Below are 23,694 nucleotides of genomic sequence, written 5' to 3'. Positions count from 1 at the left end.
CTGCAGTAATGAAATTCAGTCTAATCTTATCCATATGCTGTTTGTAGTCACCATTATTCTACATATAAAATCATATGGTTAGCAATTTAATAATTACTTCCAAGGCTCCTTGTGTTCTTCGTCCAAACATCAAGAATAAATCATTATTAACAAGCTTATACCAGATTAATTGAATTTTACATCACAGAGGCTAAAACAGCTTGCAGAACAGCCTTTTCTTTCTATATTCATTATTTGCAAATGCATTTTATGAGCTAATGTTCTGGAAAATATCTTAGATATCTTGGGTTTCTTGACCACTACTAATGATTATACTTTTCAGTATATCTTGTATGTGGTTAAGTTACCTCCCAGAGTAAAACACAATTCTCAGTTCCACAGAATAGTTTCAATGTTCTTGTTGCTACAGGAAAAGGAATACTTGTGTTTGCAAGGTAAAGCTGAGTTTTATATTTTTAACACATATATGAAGCATTATAGACTTTTGCATTGTGTGCTTGTAAGCAAACTTTTTTTCCAACACATTCTTGGAACTCTGACCTAGCTAATATATAAGCCTAGAAGGACTGAAACCCCATAAATATCAAGCTTTCTGGAAAATGCATGGATTTACTTCACCATTTTAAAGATGATGAGCAATTTTTTTTATTTTTTTTTTTTTTGGTGATAAATATATTTTGAGCTTTAAATCACATTTTCATGATTACATTTTATGTTATATGCTAGGCCACACATTTCTCAATTTGTACGTAAAAATGTGAGGTCAGAATGTATTTTTCTGTGTTTTGGCTAAAGGAAGAATATATACATCTGCACACAGAACTACAGTGAACTAAGTTTATTACTCATTAAGTCTCTATATAAATTACATATATACGATACATAATGCTAACCATTTTGATAAGGATTATTATTCAATATGTATCAATACAGGATTTCTTCTGACTTGCATTGCAATCCTCTAAATGGTAAATACAACACTGTTTTTTCTAAAAAAAAAAAAATTGTCAGTACTAATAAATTCCAATACAAATCTGATTTTCAAAGCCACTTGATTTTAGTGGGTAGCTATTTTTTAAAGCTGACTGCTTCTCATTTACTATTCAGACTATCATAAAGGTGCCACATGCTAATGAGGCAGAGCTTACAGTTTGATACAACTGAACAACTGCTGATGCTTGCATACAAGGTGGGTTTCACACTTGATCTTGCAGTATCAGCAGGAACAATGGTTAAAACAGATACCATACTTAATTTCATGGATCTTGGTGCCTTCAGGGAAGAAGTTGGGTTTTTCATTTTCTGTGAAAGCTTTAATGTTTTATTTAGTGGATTTCTGACTTGTGAAGTAGCCCATTTCATGTAATTCTTGAAGCAGAAAAAAAGCAACGCAATTGGGTAATTGTGATAATTGAGCCACAAAATATCTATCTAATCATTTTATTAATGTATGCTTTCATAATGCTGATTCATCAAAGTACACTTTTTTTTTTCTTTTCCAAAAAGAAAATCTGCTTTCATGGTAGTGAAAGTCCTGGAGATACAAAAATACACCCCTTACAGTATATTTAGATTGAAGTATATTTAGATGATGCTGATAATACTGCATATTTGTGTATGTTTTCTTACTAAAATTTTGAGTAAATCTGCAGTAACCTACAAGAAGAGTCAAAGTTGGCAGGATTTGTGGAAAACTGTAAAATGGCAATTAGGCATTAACAACAAGGCTGTTTTTTATTATTATTATTTTTGGAAGCAAGAGGGAAGAGGAAGGTGCATTCTCAAAGACAAACACTCTGTTGCATGTAAGGTTTGCCCTGGCGAGGAGGTATGTTGTTAAATCTCCTTTTAATGTTGCATCATCTTTTCATACTTTTAGAAATTACCACAGCTTGACAGTAAGTAGGATAATCAGATGACATAAATGTGGCCTAAGTGTCATTGAACTTTCACTGCACAGCTAAACTTTTTCAGTGCATCACTGAAAAAATACTAGCCATATAAATTGTTCCATTAGTGCCTCAAAATATGACGCCAACCAAAAGAACGTGTCAGTTCTGAAAATGAGTTAAAATATTTAGGAAATAAAAATAACCATATGAGCTACATATGCCTTGGTAGAGCCATTAATTATGTTTTGATGAGAGAACAGGCTAGGATCAACATAATTTCAGAAGATATTTTAGAAGTATTATATTTCTCAGATATTTAAACTCTTCCCTATCTTAAATGCCATTTGTGACTAAGACAACTCTCAAGTTACTTTTTTGGTTTTTAGGTCTGAAGTTAGCTGCATTTTCACAATAGCAAAACAAAATACAGGATGTTGGATGTTCAAATCACTAGCATTGAAATGTCAGCTTCTTTGGAAACAGTATTCAACAAAATATATTAATTTTGTACCCATGAATCTCTCTCTCTCTTTTTTATTTTATTTTTTTTTAATAGTCAACAAATATACAAGCTTTCCATTAAGATATGTGACATCGTTTTGTGGGCATTTTACCCAAAGCAAATATTACTATCAAAAACTGGGGGCATAAATGCTTAATTACCATATTCACTTGAAATTTATCAGAACAAAATCTACCAGAAAATCTGTGGTGTTTTCCACTAATCTATTTACACACTAACAGTTCACAAAACACTTGCGGAAGACAGGATACATGTAGCTTCCCTTCAGCATTTTCTCCAATACATACTCAAAGTCTTTTTTATGGCATTCTGTCCTTCTTTTAATAACAAAATATTCATTTTTAACCATTTGAGCTACAGTAACTTTAAAATAGAAAATAATTTAAAAAAAAAAGAAATAGTAAGTCTATTTCTCTCCTGTTCACATGCTCAGCAAATGTTCTTTTTTTAGTGAAAACTTTTTTTTTTTTTTGTGGAAGAACTGATTATATTTTAATTATTGGAAGAAAGATGAAATTAGGTAAGTAAGACTAAATAAGGTAAATAAGAACAAGTTGACACCAGGTGAAATTCCTTTCTTGCATAAGTTATTGGCATATTTGCTTAGACTTACTGTAAGTAGAAATTATTTTTCATAACAGAGGTCTGCTTCAAAAATAAATGTTTATATTTTTTCCTGAGATCTAATATGAATCATAAAAAATGTAATAAAAATAATAATTAAGAAAGTGATATCGTATCCCATTTTATTTCTGTCATTTCAGTATAGTAACTACAGAAACATTGAAAAAAAAACAGCCAAAGACATAATTTTTAATCCCTGGCTTTTAAAGGATTTCAAAAAGAAAATGTCAAAATTTTCCCAAATTTCAAAAATTTTCACTTCAGATTAGAGATACAACTATTTAACAAAGAGCATACACAGCCCAATTGAAGTTGTGAAATAAATAGGAAATTAAACTACTAAAAATCCAATTGCTGTTGCTGAGAACTGGTTGCAAATGACACATTCTTTAAACACCAGTGGGTTTACATTTGACTTGAAGACAACTCAATGAAACTCACTGACCCAACACTCCTTCAGAATGCTACTGAACCATCACTCCATGCCTGAGTTTCCTAATGACCTCTTGCAGCTTCAGCATCCAATAAGCCGACATGATTACAGCACAAAATAGATTGGCAGTAGGTTATGATTGCCACCATAAGTTTTAGCTTCCAAAAATAAGCAGGAGGGGTAAATAACCTAGTTTAAAATAATCATCTGATAAAGAATGTATTTTTCTAGCACTTATTTCCCATTGATGAGCAATGAATCACTTTTAAATGGAACTGCATATCGATGGTATAAAAATAGTATCAGTGAAAAAAACATTACAATCACGTCAGTAATAGAGACACAAACACAGCAGCATGTTGTTGGCTTATTCAGACATTGCACAAACAGAAAGATAATGCAAATCCAGATGCTTAGCATATGATCTACATCTCTTTGGTTATTTACTCTGAATAGAACTACTGTGACACACTTGTAAAGCCTTTAATGTATCATAAAACTGGCAAGACCCCTTCATTTACATAATTAAGGCAATTATAGCCATTATAATGAAATGCAACACAATATTAATGGTCTGAACTGTATTTAAGCTTCCAAATTTATAATCCATAAATACTGGCTGGCATAGAGCAAAGAAGTCAAAGAACATATCCAAAAAAAAAAACCAAAACCATTCTCTTATGACTATCTAAAATAGTTCAATAGAGTTTATTGTTCTGCACAGGCTAAACTTTACTAACAATTTGCATGTTTTGGAGACTCTAATACTGAAATTGTTCATGGATTGTTTAATGACCTACATTAAAATTAATGATTATCAAACACAAAATTAAACAGCATTAATTATCTTCTTTCATCATGACGACTTGTCTAATTCTCCTCTCTTAAAATTGCAGCAGCGCACACAGAGAATATTCTTGGCTACAAAACCACAGGACGATACTGCAATATCATCTACTATGAAGATAAAACTTTTGCCTTCTTCAAATACATAATAATCATGAACTTTCCTTTTTTATTTTACACTACAAAACAAAGGGAAAGGAAATTTTAAAAATCAACCAGGCTAATGAAAACTTTCATAGTAAATCAATTAAAAGCAATCTCCTATAGAGTTTGTTTTCCCTCGTGAAAACTATATGAATAGAGCATAGTTTATTTCAAAAAGGAAGAAAGCAACTCTCAATGAAAACTCAGTCTTGTCATTGTAAGACTTTACCTTAAAAGCACCAGAACGTCTAAATCGTTCTGCCTGAACAGTCCATAAAAATTTAGGATTAAAAAAAAAAAAAAAGCCAATAAATCCTAATCCTCAAGTGCATCATCCACTACATGTATGTTAGTTCACTCTCATATACTTATTTGAAATGAACCAAATAGTTTTACCTGAGACAAAGTTTGGAAAGTTCACTCCAAAAGTGTTCCCTATGGACAGCATGGACAAGGCCAAAGAAATCCCATCTGTGTTTCTGTCCTCAAACATAACACTTTCATTTTCAAAGCCTTAGCTGGTACAGGACATACATTGGTGTCCGAGGATGAAAATACCCACACAGTGTGCAAAGATGTAGCACTCACACTATCTTAGGTACTTAGAAATGAGAACAACATATTATTCCAATGCTTTTAACAGGGGGACAGATCCATAATTACATGCCCATTTGCTGGTAACAGAAGAAATATCTCAAAGCACAGCACATGGGAGGCTAGGACTGCTCTTCACAGCCTTGACATCTGAAGAGTTTTCCATTTAAATGTAAATTTGGGTACCTGATATACCTGGGTTTGATAATATGTGTAGATTTGAGTATCCAAAATTTCAAAAGCAGTCATTAAAAATGGAAGGACTTGGAAATAACAAAGCAGCCCTACAGAAAGGCAAAGAGGAAGCTGTTATGGAGAAGGCTGCTGTTGCAAAGAGGCTTGGAGCTGTGAGCAAAGAATTATTTCCAGCAATAGGTATGTAATATCCCAGGTTTCCATTTAGTGTTAGCTTGTTGAAATGTAGACAACACTCAGCAAACAATCTCTTCTAAGGATTTCACTTAATCCTGAAAACAATAAGAAGTTCTTTTTCATAGAATCATAGAACAGCTTGGGTTGGAAGGAACTTTAAAGGTCATCCAGTTCCAACCTCCCTGCCATGGGCTGGAATGCCACTCACTAGATCAGGTTGCCCAGGGCCTTGAACACCTCCACGGATGGGGCATCCACAGCTTCTCTGGGCAACCTGTTCCAGTGCCTCACCACCCTTTCAGTGAAGATCTTCCTCCTAACATCTAATCTAAATTTCCCCTCTTTTAGTCTAAAATCATTCCCCCTTGTTCCATCATTATCTGCCCAAGCAAAAAGTTGCTCTCCAGCATTTTTATAAGACTCCTTTAAATATTGAAAAGCTGCAATAAGATCACCCTGGAGCCTTCTCTTCTCCAGGCTGAACAGCCCCAGCTCTCTCAGCCTGTCTTCACAGGAGAGGTGCTCCAGCCCTCTCATCATCTTTGTAGCCCTCCTCTGGACCCACTCTAACAGGTCCACATCTTTTTTGTGCTGGGGGCCCTAAACATGGATGCAGCGCTCCAGGTGGGGCCTCACAAGGGCTGAGCAGAGGGGGACAATTCCCTCCCTTGACCTGCTGGTCACTCCTCTGTTGATTTAGTTACCGTGGATCCTTTTATTTATATTCCTTATCCCCAAATAGTCTAATGCCTGTAAGAATGGAAACGAAGAAGTTTTTTTTAGCTTAAAGGTCATTTGTTAATGACCTAACCAATTTGACTTATCTTTTTTGAGTTATAAAGGCATTCAAAACAAAATGAATACACCCTTGTTCTTGTCCTGTTCCATGTAAAAGGTCTGAAGTTCTACTCATACCAAAAATAGAGTTTGAAATTACAGGAGAAACTCACACACTTGAAGCAAAAATAATAAATGGAGTAATCTCTTCAACCTAACAACAGGTCACACAGCTACATCTCCATTTCCCCAGCTCTTCAAACACAGCCACAGGCCCTCAGTATTTCTTATACATTTTACCTTCTGGTCTCATTAATCTGACTAAACTATTAGGTCCTTGAGCTTCCCATCTGCCAAGTCCATGTGTGCTTTGCTACATCACACACAGACAAGCCCTGGCAAGCATCCCGTACCCCTCTCATTACCAACCCTTCCCGGGTTACAGGGGAAGGAACCCTGCACACGTGGTTTGCTCAGGCACAAGCTAGATAAGGGGATCAGGGGATTGTGAGCATATAGGTCATAAACACCTTTTCATTCCAAATAAATTCTCTCTCATTTCACACCACACTGCATTAGATTACTACTAATTCAGGTGAAGAAGCCTTTTTTTTTTTTTTTTTTTTTTTTAAGTTTTAATATGGCATTTAATTAATAAAAGAAGATACTGCTGACAACTTTACTTTTCTCAGTGTCACTCAAGCAAAGACAAATTGTATTTAAGAATCAACAAAAGGTTCATAAAGAAAATCTATCTTAACATTGAAGGAATAAAATTTGCTCCATTAAGCTTCTGATATTACACAAACACAGTAATGAATATGAAATAAGTCTTTTACAGATAGAATAATATAGTATTATTGTGCTAGCAAATTCCCTTTATATCACAGATATGAAAATAATTTCTCGATACAAATGAATCCTCACTAATATTATTACTCTCCTATCTTAGAAAAAAACACAACATTTCTAAAATATAATGATACTAAAGCAATAAAATCTGATTAAATAATAGCGCTTCCTATTACAGATCAAGTAAAAATGGTCTACAAGACAACTTATATACATCTTAGAAAGAAAAGAAAATATATTCTTAATGGCCTGACCCAATATCAAAGCATAAAAATCTACAATGCATCAATTTTCTCTTTACTTTCAAATAGCTTTGCTGTACATATAACATATACTTACAGCTCACAATTACTGTAAAAGCACGTGATGAATTAAGCGAAGTGAAAAATAGCATTTCTGCTTGCATGCCTGGACAAATAGAGGTCTAAGATGAACTGCTTTGAGATTTGAAAGTGAATACTATGCATTATAGTATAAAAAGCAATAAAAGCAAAATGGACGTTTACTGCTAAGTCAATATCCTATAAAGAACTAAAATGGATACAATAATACGTTACTTCTGTAGTTTCTTTAAAATCACAAAAGTTTTCAAAAACATTAGCAGAGTAAGAATGCTCTCCTACAGAAAATGTCTTTTCCTCTAAAAAGGTAACTGAGCCACAGAGTGAGAGTCTATCTACATTTAAATAAATAGCAACATTCACACCAACCCCAGTAGTTAAGGCAAGAAAGAAAATAATAGCCCAGATCTGATTTTTGTGGTTAGACCACAAAGTGACATCACTCTCAGACAGTACATACCCAAATGAATGAGACAAATTTCTGGTTTTGAGTGCTTCCACTGGTAGTTGTACACATGCATTTCTGGGTTCATTAAAAATTATTTTGAGGGAAATTATCAAAAATTTTTAATGAAATTTAAGCAACTAAAGAAGTATAGAGAATTTCATTCATTTAATATTGCATTCTATAGAACTGCAGTAGCAATTATATAACAAAGTATTTTTATTGAATTACAAATACATAGTTGAGAAAAACAGTAGACTAGAAAGCTCACTATTACCTAAGGCAAATTTAACTAACGTATCAAATGTTCCTCTGTCTATACCTCCAAACTACTAAGTAAGACTCCTTCTTCCATTTATTGTGCATATTCATCTGAGGCAGTTAACAAGAGAGTAATTTCTCCACGATGAAAAACATCACACTTCTCTTAGTACTTCTTTTTATAGGGAAATCACATTTTCTGAAACAAGTATGGCTTTGTAAAATTAGATGCTATGATTAGATACTTTGTGAAATATTTTAAAACATACTAGTATATTTCTAAATACACCTCAAACATTACAGTGCATTAGTAAAAAGCACTACAAAGCACTACAACCTAACATATATTTCATTTGAAGGGTCACTTTATTTGAGGTTTGATAGTTAAATTTTAACCTTGACCACACAGCATGAATTTCTTCATCTTTGAGATGGGAATTTTGGCTTATTGTCTCTTATAATGGCTCTTCCTATTTCCTTCTCCATAACACAAATGCTGGTTTTGGCCCTAAATCTCTACATTTGTGAACTCTGGAAAATATTCAACATTCTCTTTGCATGCAAAGGGAGCAAAAGCTCTTTTTTGGCGTCTACACCTGTACTATATGAAGCATGGATGAGGTCACGCATTGAGAGGATGCTGGTATGTAAATAAAGTAAGAGGATTTGGGGGAGTGCTGTTTTGCTCTTTGTCAAAAAAGAAAAAAAAAAGAAAAAAAAGTTCCTATATTTGTTTTTCATGCATCGATGCACACAGAATGTAACAGATTCCACAATGTCTTTAATCCTACTGTTACTTATCATCATCTCCTCACAGCAATTAACAATTCGGCAGTATTCAGTGTAAAATAGGATGCAGCTGAGAGAGCAGCTATGTTCTATGATTAGTCTTTCAAATACGCTAACTGAAAATATTTTCAGCATGCAGTGTTGCCTTTTGACTTCCTTCTACCAAAAGTTTAGACTTAAAGAGCATAAACTTTATAGCAGCTTCCTATGTTACCTATATTGTCCTCCCTAGATGATCAGATATAGAGAAGCCCATTCTTTCACAAATATGCCTACCTCTGATACCTTATTGAAAATACCAAGTGATCTCTTACTATAGAATTTATTAGAAATTCACTCAAAATTTTTTGTGAGCAAATTTTTCTATTTCAGTAGCTAATGAAAATTAATATTTAATATATTACCCACTGTATTACACCTTTTTCAGTCTAAACTGCAGGACCTTCAACCAGTTCTGAGCTTTCTCGGTATGAGTGTACGTTTCAGCTGGACCTTGACTGTATATTGGGACAGAATCCCAACCTTGCTTCCATGAAGAAAACATCCAAAACATAAATCAGGAGGAAGCTATAGCACACATCAGTCAAATCCATAATATAGACTATATTAAGGTTCTGGGAAACCAGGAACCTGGGGATGTCGTGACACATTTATCAGCATTACTTTAGCCCTAGAAGATAGACATAGATCACTGGTTTCCAAGCTTTTTGGATTTAAGGAAAATTAATTTTTTCCAACATCAGTATAGCAAATTCCTGTAGAGTAAATTCTATCCAACTGACTACTGATTGTTTTTCTCAGATACCCCTAAAAGCAATTTGTCCAGAGTTAAAGTTGTCAACCATACACTCATCTGCCACCCTGGCATTCAAAACATGTTTATTGAGAACATTCCTGTAAATGCAGAAATGCCAGGTGTATCTTTATGGGGCCTATTTCTTTAGACTTACTGGAATTTTGTCATTTGCATTAGCAAATTTCATATCATATTACAGTGCTGTGAGATAGAAAGACGTATACTAGGAATTTGGTCCAGACAAGAAAAAAAGACAGTCCAGCAAGAAAATCTTACCTTCTGCTTGTTTTTCATATTATTTGTATTATATATATATATATAATTTATTTAGTCAGTAGGCCTCCATATAATCTACATAACAAGTAAAGGAGAAACAGAAGGAAATGTCTTGGCTAAATAAGGAAACCTTACTGATGCAATGAGTGCAGTGAATAATCTCCTTCTATCTCAATTTCTGAATGGATGAGGGACAATTTTCTTTCAAGGACTGACATATTCCTTTCTCTGCATCTTTCTGCAGCTTTTGAGAAATTTTAACTGCTACAGCTGACTCCAGAGGGCTATTGTCTGGATCCTCCTTTTTTATTTTCTGGAGGTTGGGGTGGGATTTAAAATTCAGTCCACCTCAGGGGTGGGGCATCCACAACCTCTCTGGGAAATCTGTTCCAGAGCCTCACCACCCTCTGAGTGAAGGAAGTTAACACAGCACAAGACAGTACAGTGGGCCAAGATACATTTTCAGAGTAATTCCATTATAATTAGAACTGACAAAGTCACTGAATAAAGCTGGACTAACATCAAAGTAGAGAAGTTTGTGCAAATTTTACAATAGCTTTTTTGCCTTCATGTTTTACTCATGCTGTATGAGAGAGAAAAAATGAAACTTTCCATTACGCATCTAGAAGTTTTTGTTAAGAAACATATTGATAAGAATATCTTTATTCATTAAAATGTCTCAGTTTTTGAATTACATCACATATAACAAAAAGTATGAAGTAACACCAACTGTCTCCTGAATGAGGGCCATTTCAATACATATTCAAAAATTAGAAATATAAAATGTAACAGGCTTCAATTTAACGGGTTGTGTTCACTGAATAGATTGTACATACTTATGTGAGAATATGAGTATATTGCTCTGAAGAGACACATTTTACATTTCATCAAAAATTCAAAATAACAAAAGCAACATTAAATAAACTAGAAAGAAAGCCTTAATGCTTCTGGGATCATGGCAAGGTATCTCTGATTTTCTTATGCAATTGCAATGATCACTAATGGTGTTCATTAACATCAAAGGAAATTCACACATCTGAGAAAAGCATTTTGAATATATTAACGTGCATTATAGAATATTACTGCTAAGCATGAAGTTCACTTGTGACTACATACAGTTTGTTCGACTTCTTGTTCTTGCAGTTTTTCATGCCCTTATTAACAATTTATAATTACAAAATGGAATATTTCTTTCTTTTAAGAAGATAGTAGAATTCCTGTAGCAAAGCCATGAAATGAATTAAGAACTTTTGAGAACACTCTCCCATCCCACCTCCTATAATCATATGTTAAAACTTAAATTTTTGTTTTCTTAAGAATGCGATGTTAGCAATATGTACTTTTGTTATACTGTATTTTCTGTTTGAGCATCTAGTCATAGGCTTCAAATCAAATCGATACAAATCAAACATGAATCAGTACTGGACTAGACAATCAGGAGGAATCCAATTAAGAATTTACTGCTACTTAATACTGACTGGGAAAATACATGGCTAAAAAAATCAAAAATTATTAAAAAGTGCTTAATGACAAAAGAGCAGTCAGTAAAACTATTTTTGTTCTAAAAAAAATCAAAAATTTTTTTAAGGAAACACCCTAAGTAAAAGGAAAATCTGTTAATGAGACAAGAAAACATTCTAATACAAAAGCCCTGTCTCCTTTGCCTCTACTTCCTTATTATTAACTAACTTAATTTTTCCTAAGGAAATTTTTCTGTTATTATTTTAACTTCAACTTGGCTGAAAGGAAATGAAGACTTAAGTGAAGTCAAAATAGCCAACTGCCAAGAGGTTCATAATACACTGTAATTTAGTGAAAGAGTAGATGAAGGTTGGTGAGTTGTAAAGTACTAAATGAAACCAAAGCCTCAAATAAATGTGCTGTTGTGGTAGCTGCAAAAAGAGTTTAAATTGTGAACACTAACATGGAAAAAGGTAAGTCTGTGTGTGTGTCTGTGAATGTCTAAAAATCAAACTTTTGAACCCTCAAGCATAAAGCTAGCTGCAATTGGTATGGACTGGCATAAATTCTGATAAAATCTGTACTAAACAGAAGTGGCATGTCACTTATTCTCCATTAAATAAAGAGACATGGGACAGAAATAACAAATAGGAGGATGAACACATGTGCCTTTGCACATAGACTATTTAGGCTGGGAAAACAGTGTGGTAGGGACTGATGGATCCTGATAAGAAGAATAAGTTTCCAGAAAGAAGTGGTCCATGAAAGATCCTGGGTGGTGGAAAGATCCTGGAAATGAGGAAAGATCCTGGAGATCAAAGAGGTGTATTGAGAAGAACGCTGGGGGATTCCCAAAGACCGTGGCCAAAACCACTTGAGATAGGTAACTGCAAGCAGCTGCATAGCAGGAACCGACATGACTTTCTACCTGGCTGTCCTAAGTCAGCAGTGATCTCTCTGCTTGGAAGGCACATTGAGATCTAGTGAAAGTAGCACTGGGTGTGCACGTGGGTGAGTGAGTGAGATGAAATCAAATACAGTGAAAGCTCTAATCTTGATGGTTCTTGAACAATCCTGATATCCAGATGCACTGCAGGTTTCCATTTACTCTATCTCGCTCATGGCAGTTACAGAACAGGTTAAACATCATTGCAGATGCTATGTAGCACAGATGCTAGTGTACGATCTCCTCCTCGTTTTAGATAGTGGAGTATGGAGAATAAGCATGCTTTATACCCAAGAGTAAAGCAGAAAAAGGGTTGACTTGGTGTTTGTTTTCTAGATAGTTGAGGATGGGTGGGAGGATTGACAATGGACTTGCTAGAAGGTAAAGCAGACAAGCTGTGCAGAATTAACAGTATCAAAGACTAATGTGATTTTGTACATCTTAAAAAAACAAGTGCAACATCTACATTTACCCTGTTGAATGTTTTCATCTCCTTATCCTGGTGATAGTTGGTAAGCCTACACTGTGCATCATGCATATTTGCTAGTATGATCATCAGACTGAAGATCAGGACTAGCAAAAACACTGTCCTTTATGATAGGTGAAAGACAGGGCTTAGACTGCCTCAGTGCAAAAGGATCATATGTAATATCTAGAGCAAAAAATGGTGCCCAGGTACTGCCAAGGGGACAGAAGTCTCCCCAGTCTTAAAAAATGCAGACAGTGTCACAGAAGCCTTCCTTGTTTCTAGTCCCACTTAACCAATAGAAAACAAACAAAACCAACAAACAGAAGAGCTTAGGAAAATGAAAACCAGTAGATTCCAGCTCAGTGAAATCCCTACATGCACAAATGTACAAGCCAGTTTGACCTGGATGCACCAAATCCCAAAGGAGTATAGACTTTCATAACAAGAGTATTTTGTGGAAGTTCATAGATATACTTGCTTCCTAGATACACCAAAAAATAAAAAAGGGCAGAATTCATCAATCTTAACAAACAAAATAAAATGTTTTGGAGCAGGGATATATTTTATGAAACCCTCACTTAAATTATCCTTGAAACTGAAGCATTAATCTTACTTTGCCTCTTTGGTTTTGTCAAATTTCTAAGCAATTCACAGGTGCATATACAACCAAGAACACTTAACAGACTTCAATTTAAAGAAAATAACTGGATTCTTAAGCAGAAAATTTGTATTCAGTTACAATTATGGCTGAAATTTCAAGTAATGATAGTCAGCTCACTTTCATATTTCTCATGTCACCTGTCCTTTAGCCTTGTAAAGAAATGATATTGGAATTTCAATATTCCAGTAAAATGTAGCATCTGGAAAAGCCTTGGTTTTTGCTTGCCCCAACAATCTGTTAGGACAGGATTAGTGTTAATTCCTATACTCACACAGGCTTTTTCTTCTTTCTCTTTTACATAACTAAGCATAAGTAATCTTGATCCTTTGGCAAAATAAATCTTCAAGAAGAGTTCATTCCTACCAGTACTAATTAAAAACAATTCCATTTTGCTGAAGCCAATAAAACTTATTTATAGGTTGTTTTCAATGTTAACACAGAGGAATACCAAAAATAGTCTGCTTAAGAAAACACACACCAAGATAAAAAATATCACCCGTAACAGGTGAAACAGCTTAACATAGAGAAAATGCTAATTTTATATTAGTAAAAAATGAGGATAATGATATCATATGCAAAATCTAAAAGAATGACAGACCTACTAATCACAGAGGGATACTTCTCAGCTGATTATCTTAATTTTAGTTCATGCCCACTGTTAAGCAAATATCCCTCCATCACTGCTGGAAAGGCAGAAGTTGTTGCTAGTGCAAACCACAACCTCATTAATACTATGATGTATGTCTTATCCAAGGGGCCACCTTAACTGCATATGAGTGTCTCTTCCACAATGTTTTTAATTCGGGCAGGCAATGAGAGTAAACAACAGCTTATTCTTTATTTATTTACAGTTAGTACATGAAATTGTAAATTAATGTTTTAAAAAATGTCAAGGCTATATCGCTTTGCAGAGAGTTTTCAGCATGGGGAATATTTACTTACGCAAATTTAATTAATATTTATACACAATCAATAATATTACAGAATACCAAGACTGACCTAAAGGGATGTTTCGGAAAAGTTTATTAATTGGCTTGTGTGCACGCAGCTCAATGTTCACAGTGCTCACCTTTACTCCTTGTTCAAAGAACATTCATTCATTTTTTAAACTAGGAGTAAAAATCATTTTGGCAGCAGCTATAATGGAAGTGATAATGATTCTCTGTCAAAATAAATTAAGAATAGTACATCAAGCTTAATAGATTAGCATAATAAAATACCAATGTTAACATAAGCCAGGAATGCAGTCCTGGTTTCTTTTGTCCTTAAAAGGTTGCTATAGGAAAAAAAAAAAAAAAAAAGTTCAAAAACTATGTGTGGTGTATTTCCAATGAAGATACATTGGAAATGTATGAGGATACAATTTGTGCATCACAGGTGTGACTAGACAGGAAGGAGAAAAAAAATACACCTAGAAAAGAAATTTAAAGAAATACAAAATGCTGACCTCCAATCATGCTGTTCTTGGCAAATTCGGGTCCATGGTGGCCTAAAACCTCATGCTATTATGGCTTTCTTTATGAGCACCAAGGATTGTATCTTGTTTTGTTTAACAACAACCTTCCAAAGTCACCTGGGAATCACTGAAATATATATATGCTTAGCCACATATTTTTTTTTCTCTAGCTGCACCAGCGGCTAAGAAGCAGTAGTGCAAAGCAACTGCATTTTTCTGCAGCCTAATCTCATGCATGGTCCAAAAGGAAGCTGATTTAATCCTATCCACTTTTCAAATAACTCACTTTTATATGACAGCCTTTACCAATATTTCTGTAGTTTAAGTGCAACTGCTTGCTCCTATAAGCTTTAATAAGGACTTTTTTAAGTTGCCTTTTTTTTCCTATTACACTTCATTTTATTGAAAATTCAGTTGAAAGCAGTAAGGAGCAAGGAATGATTATTTCTTTGTCTTAAGTGCAGCTACAAGTATCTTGAGGAGTACTAAAGAGTAATAAAAGAACAACAATAAGTCGTACTAAAATAGCTGTACTGAAAATCACAGTGGTGTATTAATGTAGGTGCAATTTCAAAAGCCACTGCAAAGAAAAGACCCTTGCATAAAACTTTTTTTTTAATAATCATTTGTGATCACTGTGCTGTTCTGTGAACAAAATCTTATTTCCTTCTAGAAATTAGATGTTAAAAATATCATACAAATTATCATCACTCACCTCTCCTATCTTTTCTCCCTGTACTTGTGGATTTGTCAGAAGGGCAAGGGCAACGTCCTTCGCATTTCACTGAGATTTGTTTTCCTGAGACACAAGCTTGATAGTCTAATTTGCACTGCAAGGAAAGAAAATCACTATCATTAACATAAACATCTTTTATAATATAAATTAATCCTTAAGTATTTTGAAGGAATCTTTAATAAGGTGCTTAAATGTCAGTAGACATAGATGATAGGAAAAATTCTGCCGTATGTGCTACCTTTGTACTAAGAACCTGATTAGATAAAGGTATAAGGTTCTACTCCCTAACCTGGCTGGAATTTCAGGCTCAATTCAAGTATGAATGCACTTTTGTTGTTAGACTGATTTGGTTACATATATCAAACAGAATTAGACTGTACTGGTTTCATTTTGATTATATGAGCAAATATACAAGGCATTCAATTCATTATTGATAGGAAGCAATTAATGGAGTTACTACAGGATTTATGAATTAATATCTACCTTCAAAATGACAGTATTCTAGTGAAAAGCAGTAAAAAATAAAATAGAAATCTGTGGTTGATGCTATTCTAGACAGTGGTAGTCTTCTCCAATATGGAAACAGATTCATTTTGTGTGGTTCTGATCTGTATATTTATAGCTCTGATTCAGAAACCATACACAAATTAACTAAATCTAACCAGGAAATGGTATTGTTGTTTCAAGAACATAAAACCACTATAGTTAATGTTCATATAAACATTATTAAAAATAACATTCTTATAAACATGGACATTCATATTGAAAAACCGCACTGTTATTCCAAAATAAGTTCTTGATATACAGATCTATCGGTAGGATCTTTTACCAACATACAATCAGGAAAAACACAAACAAAAAACAAAGGAAAAAAAGAGAATTAAGTATCTGCAGAAGGGAAGGAGAAAGGGAAAAGGGGGAAAGAGGAGAAGGGAAAGGAAGATGGTTATAGAGAACATTTCATCTTTGAACAAAGGATTGAAGATGCCTCATTAGTCAGATAAAGGACATAAAATAAAAAAGTGTAGGAGTCAAAACCATTTCAAGTGACCAATAAAAACATGAAAGTGTTTTCTATGCATCACACAACTTCAGAAAAACAATTTCGAAAGAACTTGTGCCTTATATTCCCTGACTCATCTGATGTTTTGCTATCCAATGTCAGTTTAACACAATTCTATTATACAACTATGAGGATTTCTGGTAAACCATAAAGTTTAAGTTTCTCTCTTACCTAAAAATGAGTAACGGGTTGGGGCACACATTACAGTTGCATAAAAGAGTCTGCTGAAAGATCACACAAGGTTTTCACTAGCATGCAGATGTAATTGCCTAAACTCAGCTCCTCCCTGGGATTCTACAGAACTTTATCAACCTTTAATACTGCTGCACTCCTAACCTTGTCACACTGTTATGCAGTTCTCCACCCAGCAGCAGCTGAACTTCACCACTGTGTTGAAATAATACCTTTTTGAACCACTTCCAATACCAAAAAGAAGAGATATTATAAGAGAGAGAAAAGAATACCTGAAAAATTGTGCATTTGCATAAAATAATCATCTCAGCTCAGTTCTGAACATGCCACCTTTTCCCCCAAAAGGCATAGATAAAGGGCAGCGAGGCTAAAACAATCTTTAATTATAATATTGTTGTGGTTTAGCCCGGCTGGCAGTCAAACACCACACAGCCGTTCGCTCACCCTCCCCCCTCCCTCTCCGGGATGGGGGAGAGAAACGGGAAAGTGAAGCCTGTGAGTTGAGATAAAGACAGTTTATTAAGACAGGGAAAAGAATAACAACAATAATAATAATAATAATAGTATTAATAGTAATAATGTGTACGAAATAAGTGATGCACAATGCAATTGCTCACCACCCGTTGACCGATGCCCAGCCTACCCCCGAGCAGCCGGCCACCCCTCCACCCTGGCTAGCCACCCCTATATATTCTTCAGCATGACGTCAGATGGTATGGAATACCCCTTTGGCCAGTTTGGGTCAGCTGTCCTGGGTCTGTCCCCTCCCAGCTTCTGCTGCATCCCTAGCCTGCTCGCTAGCAGGACAGAGAGAGGCTGAAAAGTCCTTGGCTTGGTGTAAGCACTGCTCTACAACAATTAAAACATCAGCATGTTATCAGCGCTCTTCTCATTCTAATCCAAAACATAGCACCCTGCCAGCTACTAGGAGGAAAATTAACTCTGTCCTAACTGAAACCGGGACAGATATATTAAAAAAAAAAAAGGAGAAAAAAGGAGAATAGATCTGTTCCAACTGAAAGCTGTACAAATATGACCGATGTCTCATAAAGGACCAGAAAATTAAAGCAAAGAAACCAGCTTTGCCTCCCCTACAGTAGTTGACTATGAAAAAAATGGCTCCATACAGTATGCCTGACTGTACAGGAAAGTGCTTGACTAGCCATGATGCCCACCAGACCTCTTTCCAGACAGCGCATGACCTAATTCATATTTTAATCCTGAGACAATCTTCAGCATTGGTAGAATAGATCATACCCTGAACTGAATAAATATTTATGTGGAAAAGAGATATCTTCCCTTTTTTAAGATCTGAAAATTTTATTGTTCAATCCTAGTATCTTAAAGAGTCAAATCTACAAATACTTCGCCTTTAGGCTACTTACAAAAAGAGCTTTAGGCATTGAATATTCCTGTTGGTGACTGAACTTAATGAGACCATCATTTGAAACTGGAATTATAAAACTTTTTTTTTTTTTTTTTTTTTTTAATATACTGAGAATCAGAACATGAGGAACTCAAAACACAAGAATACATTTTTGAAACTTAAGATTTTTTTTTTTTAAGACTCTAGTGCTTCTATTCTGTTTCACTCAAATGTTGCTACAGAAACTAGTAAACACTTCAAAGTTGCTCCAGCTAACAAGGTAAGTATGATGTGTGAGTTCAGTCATTCTGATTTATTTTTCTTTAAAGTATCTACTTGGTTCTATTTGAAAGTAACATTGCCCTCTTAAAATGTTAACAAAAACAATGCCTGGCACCTGTCACAGGACCTGATATCCCAGCTAGCGAGTGCAAGGTCAGTACATAACACTTTTAACTCTGTATTCCCATTCACAGCTGTGCTACAATTTTGCATTCACTGAACACATTCTGTGGACAGGCAGCCAGTAGAGTTACGTTCCCCATCTCCAGTAACAAAGCAAAATCACAGTCCTTGCATAAGTCAGAAATAAATCAACAGGTTTTTCTGACAATTTAGTATCAGCAGCTAATGACAGCAGGAATATAATTCTGGATTAAACCTCTTGCCTTTGTTCCACGAAACGACAATACACTGGGATATTGCAAAGGCAGCTCAATTAAACCAAGGCAAGTTAAGATATCCCTCAACATTAGTCTCAATGAACTGGCAGCAAAGTAAGTAACATAAAAAAGCTCCATTAAAAAAAAAAAATTGTGGCATATAGGACACAATGAAAAGTAGTCTTACACTACTAGTAGAGGAAGTGTTGGGAACATGATGAAATCATTAATTTTGTGGGAAAAAATATCGGACTACTTGAAACAGCAGAAAAATACATGAACATACAACTAGCAAGTATAATGCTATATATAGCAATAAAATAATTGCAATTTATTTGGCTTTATTATTTACATAGGGAAAATACGTCATCACAATTTTCAAGGAACTCATCTGTTGGATTTCATAATATTCCTTATTTAACTTGGTTTGATAAACTGTTAACTACTTGTGCTATTTTCACCACAATCCGATATATGCATGAAAAAAAATCCATTTTACTTATGAATATATCTAGTTTTTCTATCTTCTGATTCCTTTTTCCTCTTAGCATATCAGTTTTCTACATTGGAATTACAGCATGTCTCATTTTTATGTTTAATTCTAAGGACATTTCAACTGTTTGAATTTTCACATTTTGCTTCAAGACAGAAGAATAGCTATTTCTGACTTTAAAGCAATATGCTACACAGTGATTAAAAAAATGTTTCAATACAGACGAAGAATATGTACCATGTCAGGGTCTCTTGGCAATGTATTTCAGGATGAAAAGTTCCTCACTTCGGCACTGTCAAGGTTCCCACAGAAAGATGCAATTTGTTTACTTATATTCTGCCTGTTTGAAAACCTGCTCAGTTTTAAATAGACCCAACATTCTGCAACATTTGCCCTAAGTAGATGTTTAGTGAACTAGAGACAAGCAATTAAAATCTGTGGGAAGAACATCAAAGAATGTGTGTCGTCTTTAGACATGACTCATGCAGCTTTACTGTTATTACAGTAAAGATGAGAATAGTTATATTTCTGGAACAATTATGATGTATGTTATTTTGATATACATAAGCTCTGTTCTTCTAACTACTCTTACAGAGTTGGAAAGATTAAATGACAGTAATATATTCATTAAGCTCTGCTACATTCCATTCCAAAGTAGCTACCCTTCAACAGCTGCCAAACTGATCTCTCTACATTGCATGTACAAAGAACCTAGTTTCACCCCAAAATGGAAAAAAATATATAGTATTTTGTTTTCCATGGCAAAATAATGAAAAAAATGAAAATTCAAGGGAAAAAAAAAATGTAATTTTGTGTGCATTTCATTGGCAGGAATAAAAGGGCAGAACACATTTTATTTTTTACAGTAAGTTCCAAAACAATCCCAACTTGCCTTGTATTTGTAAACTGAGCTCCAAGTAAATATCATGCACTTCTATACATATATATTCACCTTTAAGAAATCCCCAAACATGTTCTTGTGACCAATTGATCTAATTTTCAAGTGTGAATGACAGTATGTGTGTGTATATACAGGAGGGACACTGAGAAAACCTGTGACTTGGGAAAACTTTTTGACTGAAAATACACAAGAAACCTCTACAGAAAGGAGTAGTATGTCAGCATGAGTATCACATATACAGAGGTAAAGCCTCTATGTAGAGCAAAAAAAGAATATTCAGAGAATATTTATATAGTCTAGAAGTTTTCAACTTAGAAATTTTCAAATTTCAGATTTTATATTTACACCCTTGTACACTTGAAGAACTGTCTTAGCAAACTTTTAGCCACTGAAAAATTTTAAAGGACAGAAAATGTATGGCTAGACTGGAAATGAATGAGAAAGAAAGAAAATTAATAAGAAAGGAAAAGATTTCAGAAATTGTAGGAAAAACAACTTTTAAGTTTGATTTATGGGAAATCACACAGAAAAAAATACTCAACTTGTGGGCATCTATCTAGAAGAAGAAAGAAGATGAACCATGCTACAAGGTTTTATCAGGCAAATCGTAACAGATCTAGCTTTATCTATTCTATTGGGGCAGTTTTTAGAAAACAAAGATATAACAGATTGCAAGTACCTCTATTTTACCAAGGCTTGTCATGCTCTTTTACACTGCAACCTTGTAAGCCATAGTGGTAAGTATGCTATTTGTATAATTATACTGTAAGTTGATTATAATGGCTCACAGTTAGAATGGAAGGCTGCGCTGGAAGTAGACTTTAGCAAGGGTGCATCACAACCCAGAATGATTTTGTCTTTCATTAATGTCTTAGAAGATGAAATGAAAGCTATCCTTGACATATCCAGACATGTAAGAGTCTAGAATAACTTTAGAATACATGAATAGAATAAAAATACTCTTATTATCGAAATAGGTTTAAAAAAATAATAATATAATTCAATACAGAAAACTGCTGTTCCACTCTCAGGTACACGTAATGATAACCTTTAAAATACAAGCTATGGAACAACTGGCTAGAATTCTGTTCCAAATGAATTTTATATATATATATATATATATATATATATAGAGAGAGAGAGAGAGAGAGAGAGAGAGAGAGAGAGAGAGAGAGAGAGAGAGAGATCATTGTCAACAATTATGACATTGTGATAGTGATAGGACAAGGGGGGAAGAGTTTTAAACTAAAAGAAGGAAGATTTAGATTAGATGTTAGGAAGAAATTCTTTACTTGGAGGGTGGTGAGGCACTGGAACAGGTTGTCCAGAGAAGTTGTGGATGCCTCATCCCTGTATGTGTTCAAAGCCAGGCTGGATGAGGCCCTGAGCAACCTGATCTAGTGTGTGGTGTCCCTGCCTATGACAGGGGGTTGGAGTTAGATTATCTTTAAGGTCCCTTCCAACCCCAGCCATTCTATAATTCTATGAACAATTGCATGGTCTTTAAGAAAAATGCCATATCAGGATATATATCAGGATACATAAACAGGACTGCACCCTACAAAACATGTAAAATGCACACAGCTCTGGCAAGCATTAAAATAGTGCACCTTGTCCACCTTCAGGACAAGGTTTCCAATAGGACAGGAAGTAACTGGAAAAAGTCCAGAAAAAGGAGGGGGAAAAAAATAAAGGAGTAACAGATTAGAGGCCTAAAAAATGGCATCACTGAAAAACATGCTCGAGGAGTGGGGATGTTCAGGCTTGAGAAAAGAGGATTCTCACAACAGCTGTCAAAGAAAAGGTATCTGAAACATTTTTGAAGAGAGTACCATGATGAAAGTTACAAGAAATAATTAGCTTAAATTGCTGCAGAAGAGTTTCAGATTAGATATTAGGAAGACTTTCTAATAATAAGGGTAGTGAGGTATTAAAATAAATTGCTGGAAATGTTTATTGAATCTTAATCATTGGGATCTTTACAAATAGGATCAGATAAGAGTGTCAGGAATGACACCTGTGTAGTTTGTCTTGCTTTGAGAAAATGGGTCAACCAGATGAGATGAAACTTATTGAATGAGAAAGTACAGCATAGACTTGCTCAGTATCAAGAGACTACTGCTTGCATGATGTGTAATGAATTAAGTAGGGAGACCACATGAAAGAGAAGGAAATTAATGCTTATGCTGGCCCAAGAATGTTAGATAACTTACTTCAGCAAAATTCTTCTGTTTGGTACTAAGTCTGTATTTTTGCTTCCCTGAGCTGTTGAAAACCTGAGATGTGATTTGGGAGCATGCTCAACTAAAATTAATAGGAATTGAATATATAAATGCTTTTCTATGTGAAACATGAAAAGATGATCCTTTAATTGGACATCAAATTCTCACAAATAATTTCGTCTTTCATTTATCTGCAACAGTCTTCTATCTGTAAAGCAACACTCCCATATCACATAGAGTGACTGTGATGAGACAGTGTAAATTAGTTACTATTTGCAGACCTCTCAGAAACTACAGGAAATAAAGATATTAAAACAGAAGAGGAATTTAGTTTATTATACAGTAGCCATACAGATCAAAGACATGACTGCACTGAACAGTGCAGAGAAAACAAATGACTGATTAGATAGAGAGATGTATGGCCATTCTGTGTTTTAAGTGAGGAAAGAGAAATGGGAAAGAAACAGTGAGTAACAAATTAAGGTAAGATTACATTATTTGTCTACCTAAGAAGAATAACAAACAGTGCTTGTGTAACATTAGCTTTGGCATTTCACAGTCTGTTACCGATTGGATTTTTCTCATACACTTAATTCTATCCCTTTTTGAGAATGCTACTTCAGTGACAAGGTAAAGTATTCTTCCACAAAGTATTCTTCTGTTTTGCTAGGAATATCTATCAGCTTTTAAATAAACTAATTAAAGCCAAGTATTAAGGATACATGCAATTTCCCTGGCAAGTAAGGAACAGCAGCTCATGCACTAGAGCACACTTCAGATACTCCCTACAACTCCTTTCCTTCACATACTGAGCAGCTAGAGGCAGATCTGGTACACCCTGACAGTACACAAGACACTGAAGAGAGCTGCCAGAGCATTCACCTCAGTCTCGTATACATATTGCATCCATTATGTGCTTCAAGCCATGTCAATATTGCTTTCAGTCCTTGGCATTGAAAGCTTGAAGTTAGGTCAGATATGTCAATGTACCCTTTTCTATGATATAAACATAAATCTGCAGTGCAAGATGGAGTGTAAATTAAAGTCTTCTAGAATTTTTGATGGGCTGAAGTATGTCACTTACAAAAAGGCTTTCCAGAA

The 23,694-nt window shown here is 34.7% G+C and overlaps 1 protein-coding gene across 5 annotated transcripts in view; it reads right to left on the bottom strand.

Annotated features, from left to right (window-relative positions):
- The window catches only part of SPOCK3 (SPARC (osteonectin), cwcv and kazal like domains proteoglycan 3), a 199,149-nt gene that overhangs the window by 42,643 nt on the left and 132,812 nt on the right, over nucleotides 1-23,694 (bottom strand). For all 5 annotated transcript variants that reach the window (XM_040555879.1, XM_040555882.1, XM_040555883.1 and 2 more), the window contains one exon: nucleotides 15,674-15,788. In XM_040555879.1, coding sequence (XP_040411813.1) covers nucleotides 15,674-15,788 — 115 coding nt within the window. The remainder of the gene's footprint in view (nucleotides 1-15,673; nucleotides 15,789-23,694) is intronic.

Source organism: Cygnus olor, chromosome 4 (genome assembly GCF_009769625.2).
Source record: "Cygnus olor isolate bCygOlo1 chromosome 4, bCygOlo1.pri.v2, whole genome shotgun sequence".
Lineage (NCBI taxonomy): Eukaryota > Metazoa > Chordata > Aves > Anseriformes > Anatidae > Cygnus > Cygnus olor.
This window is presented reverse-complemented; position numbering and strand designations above follow the sequence as displayed.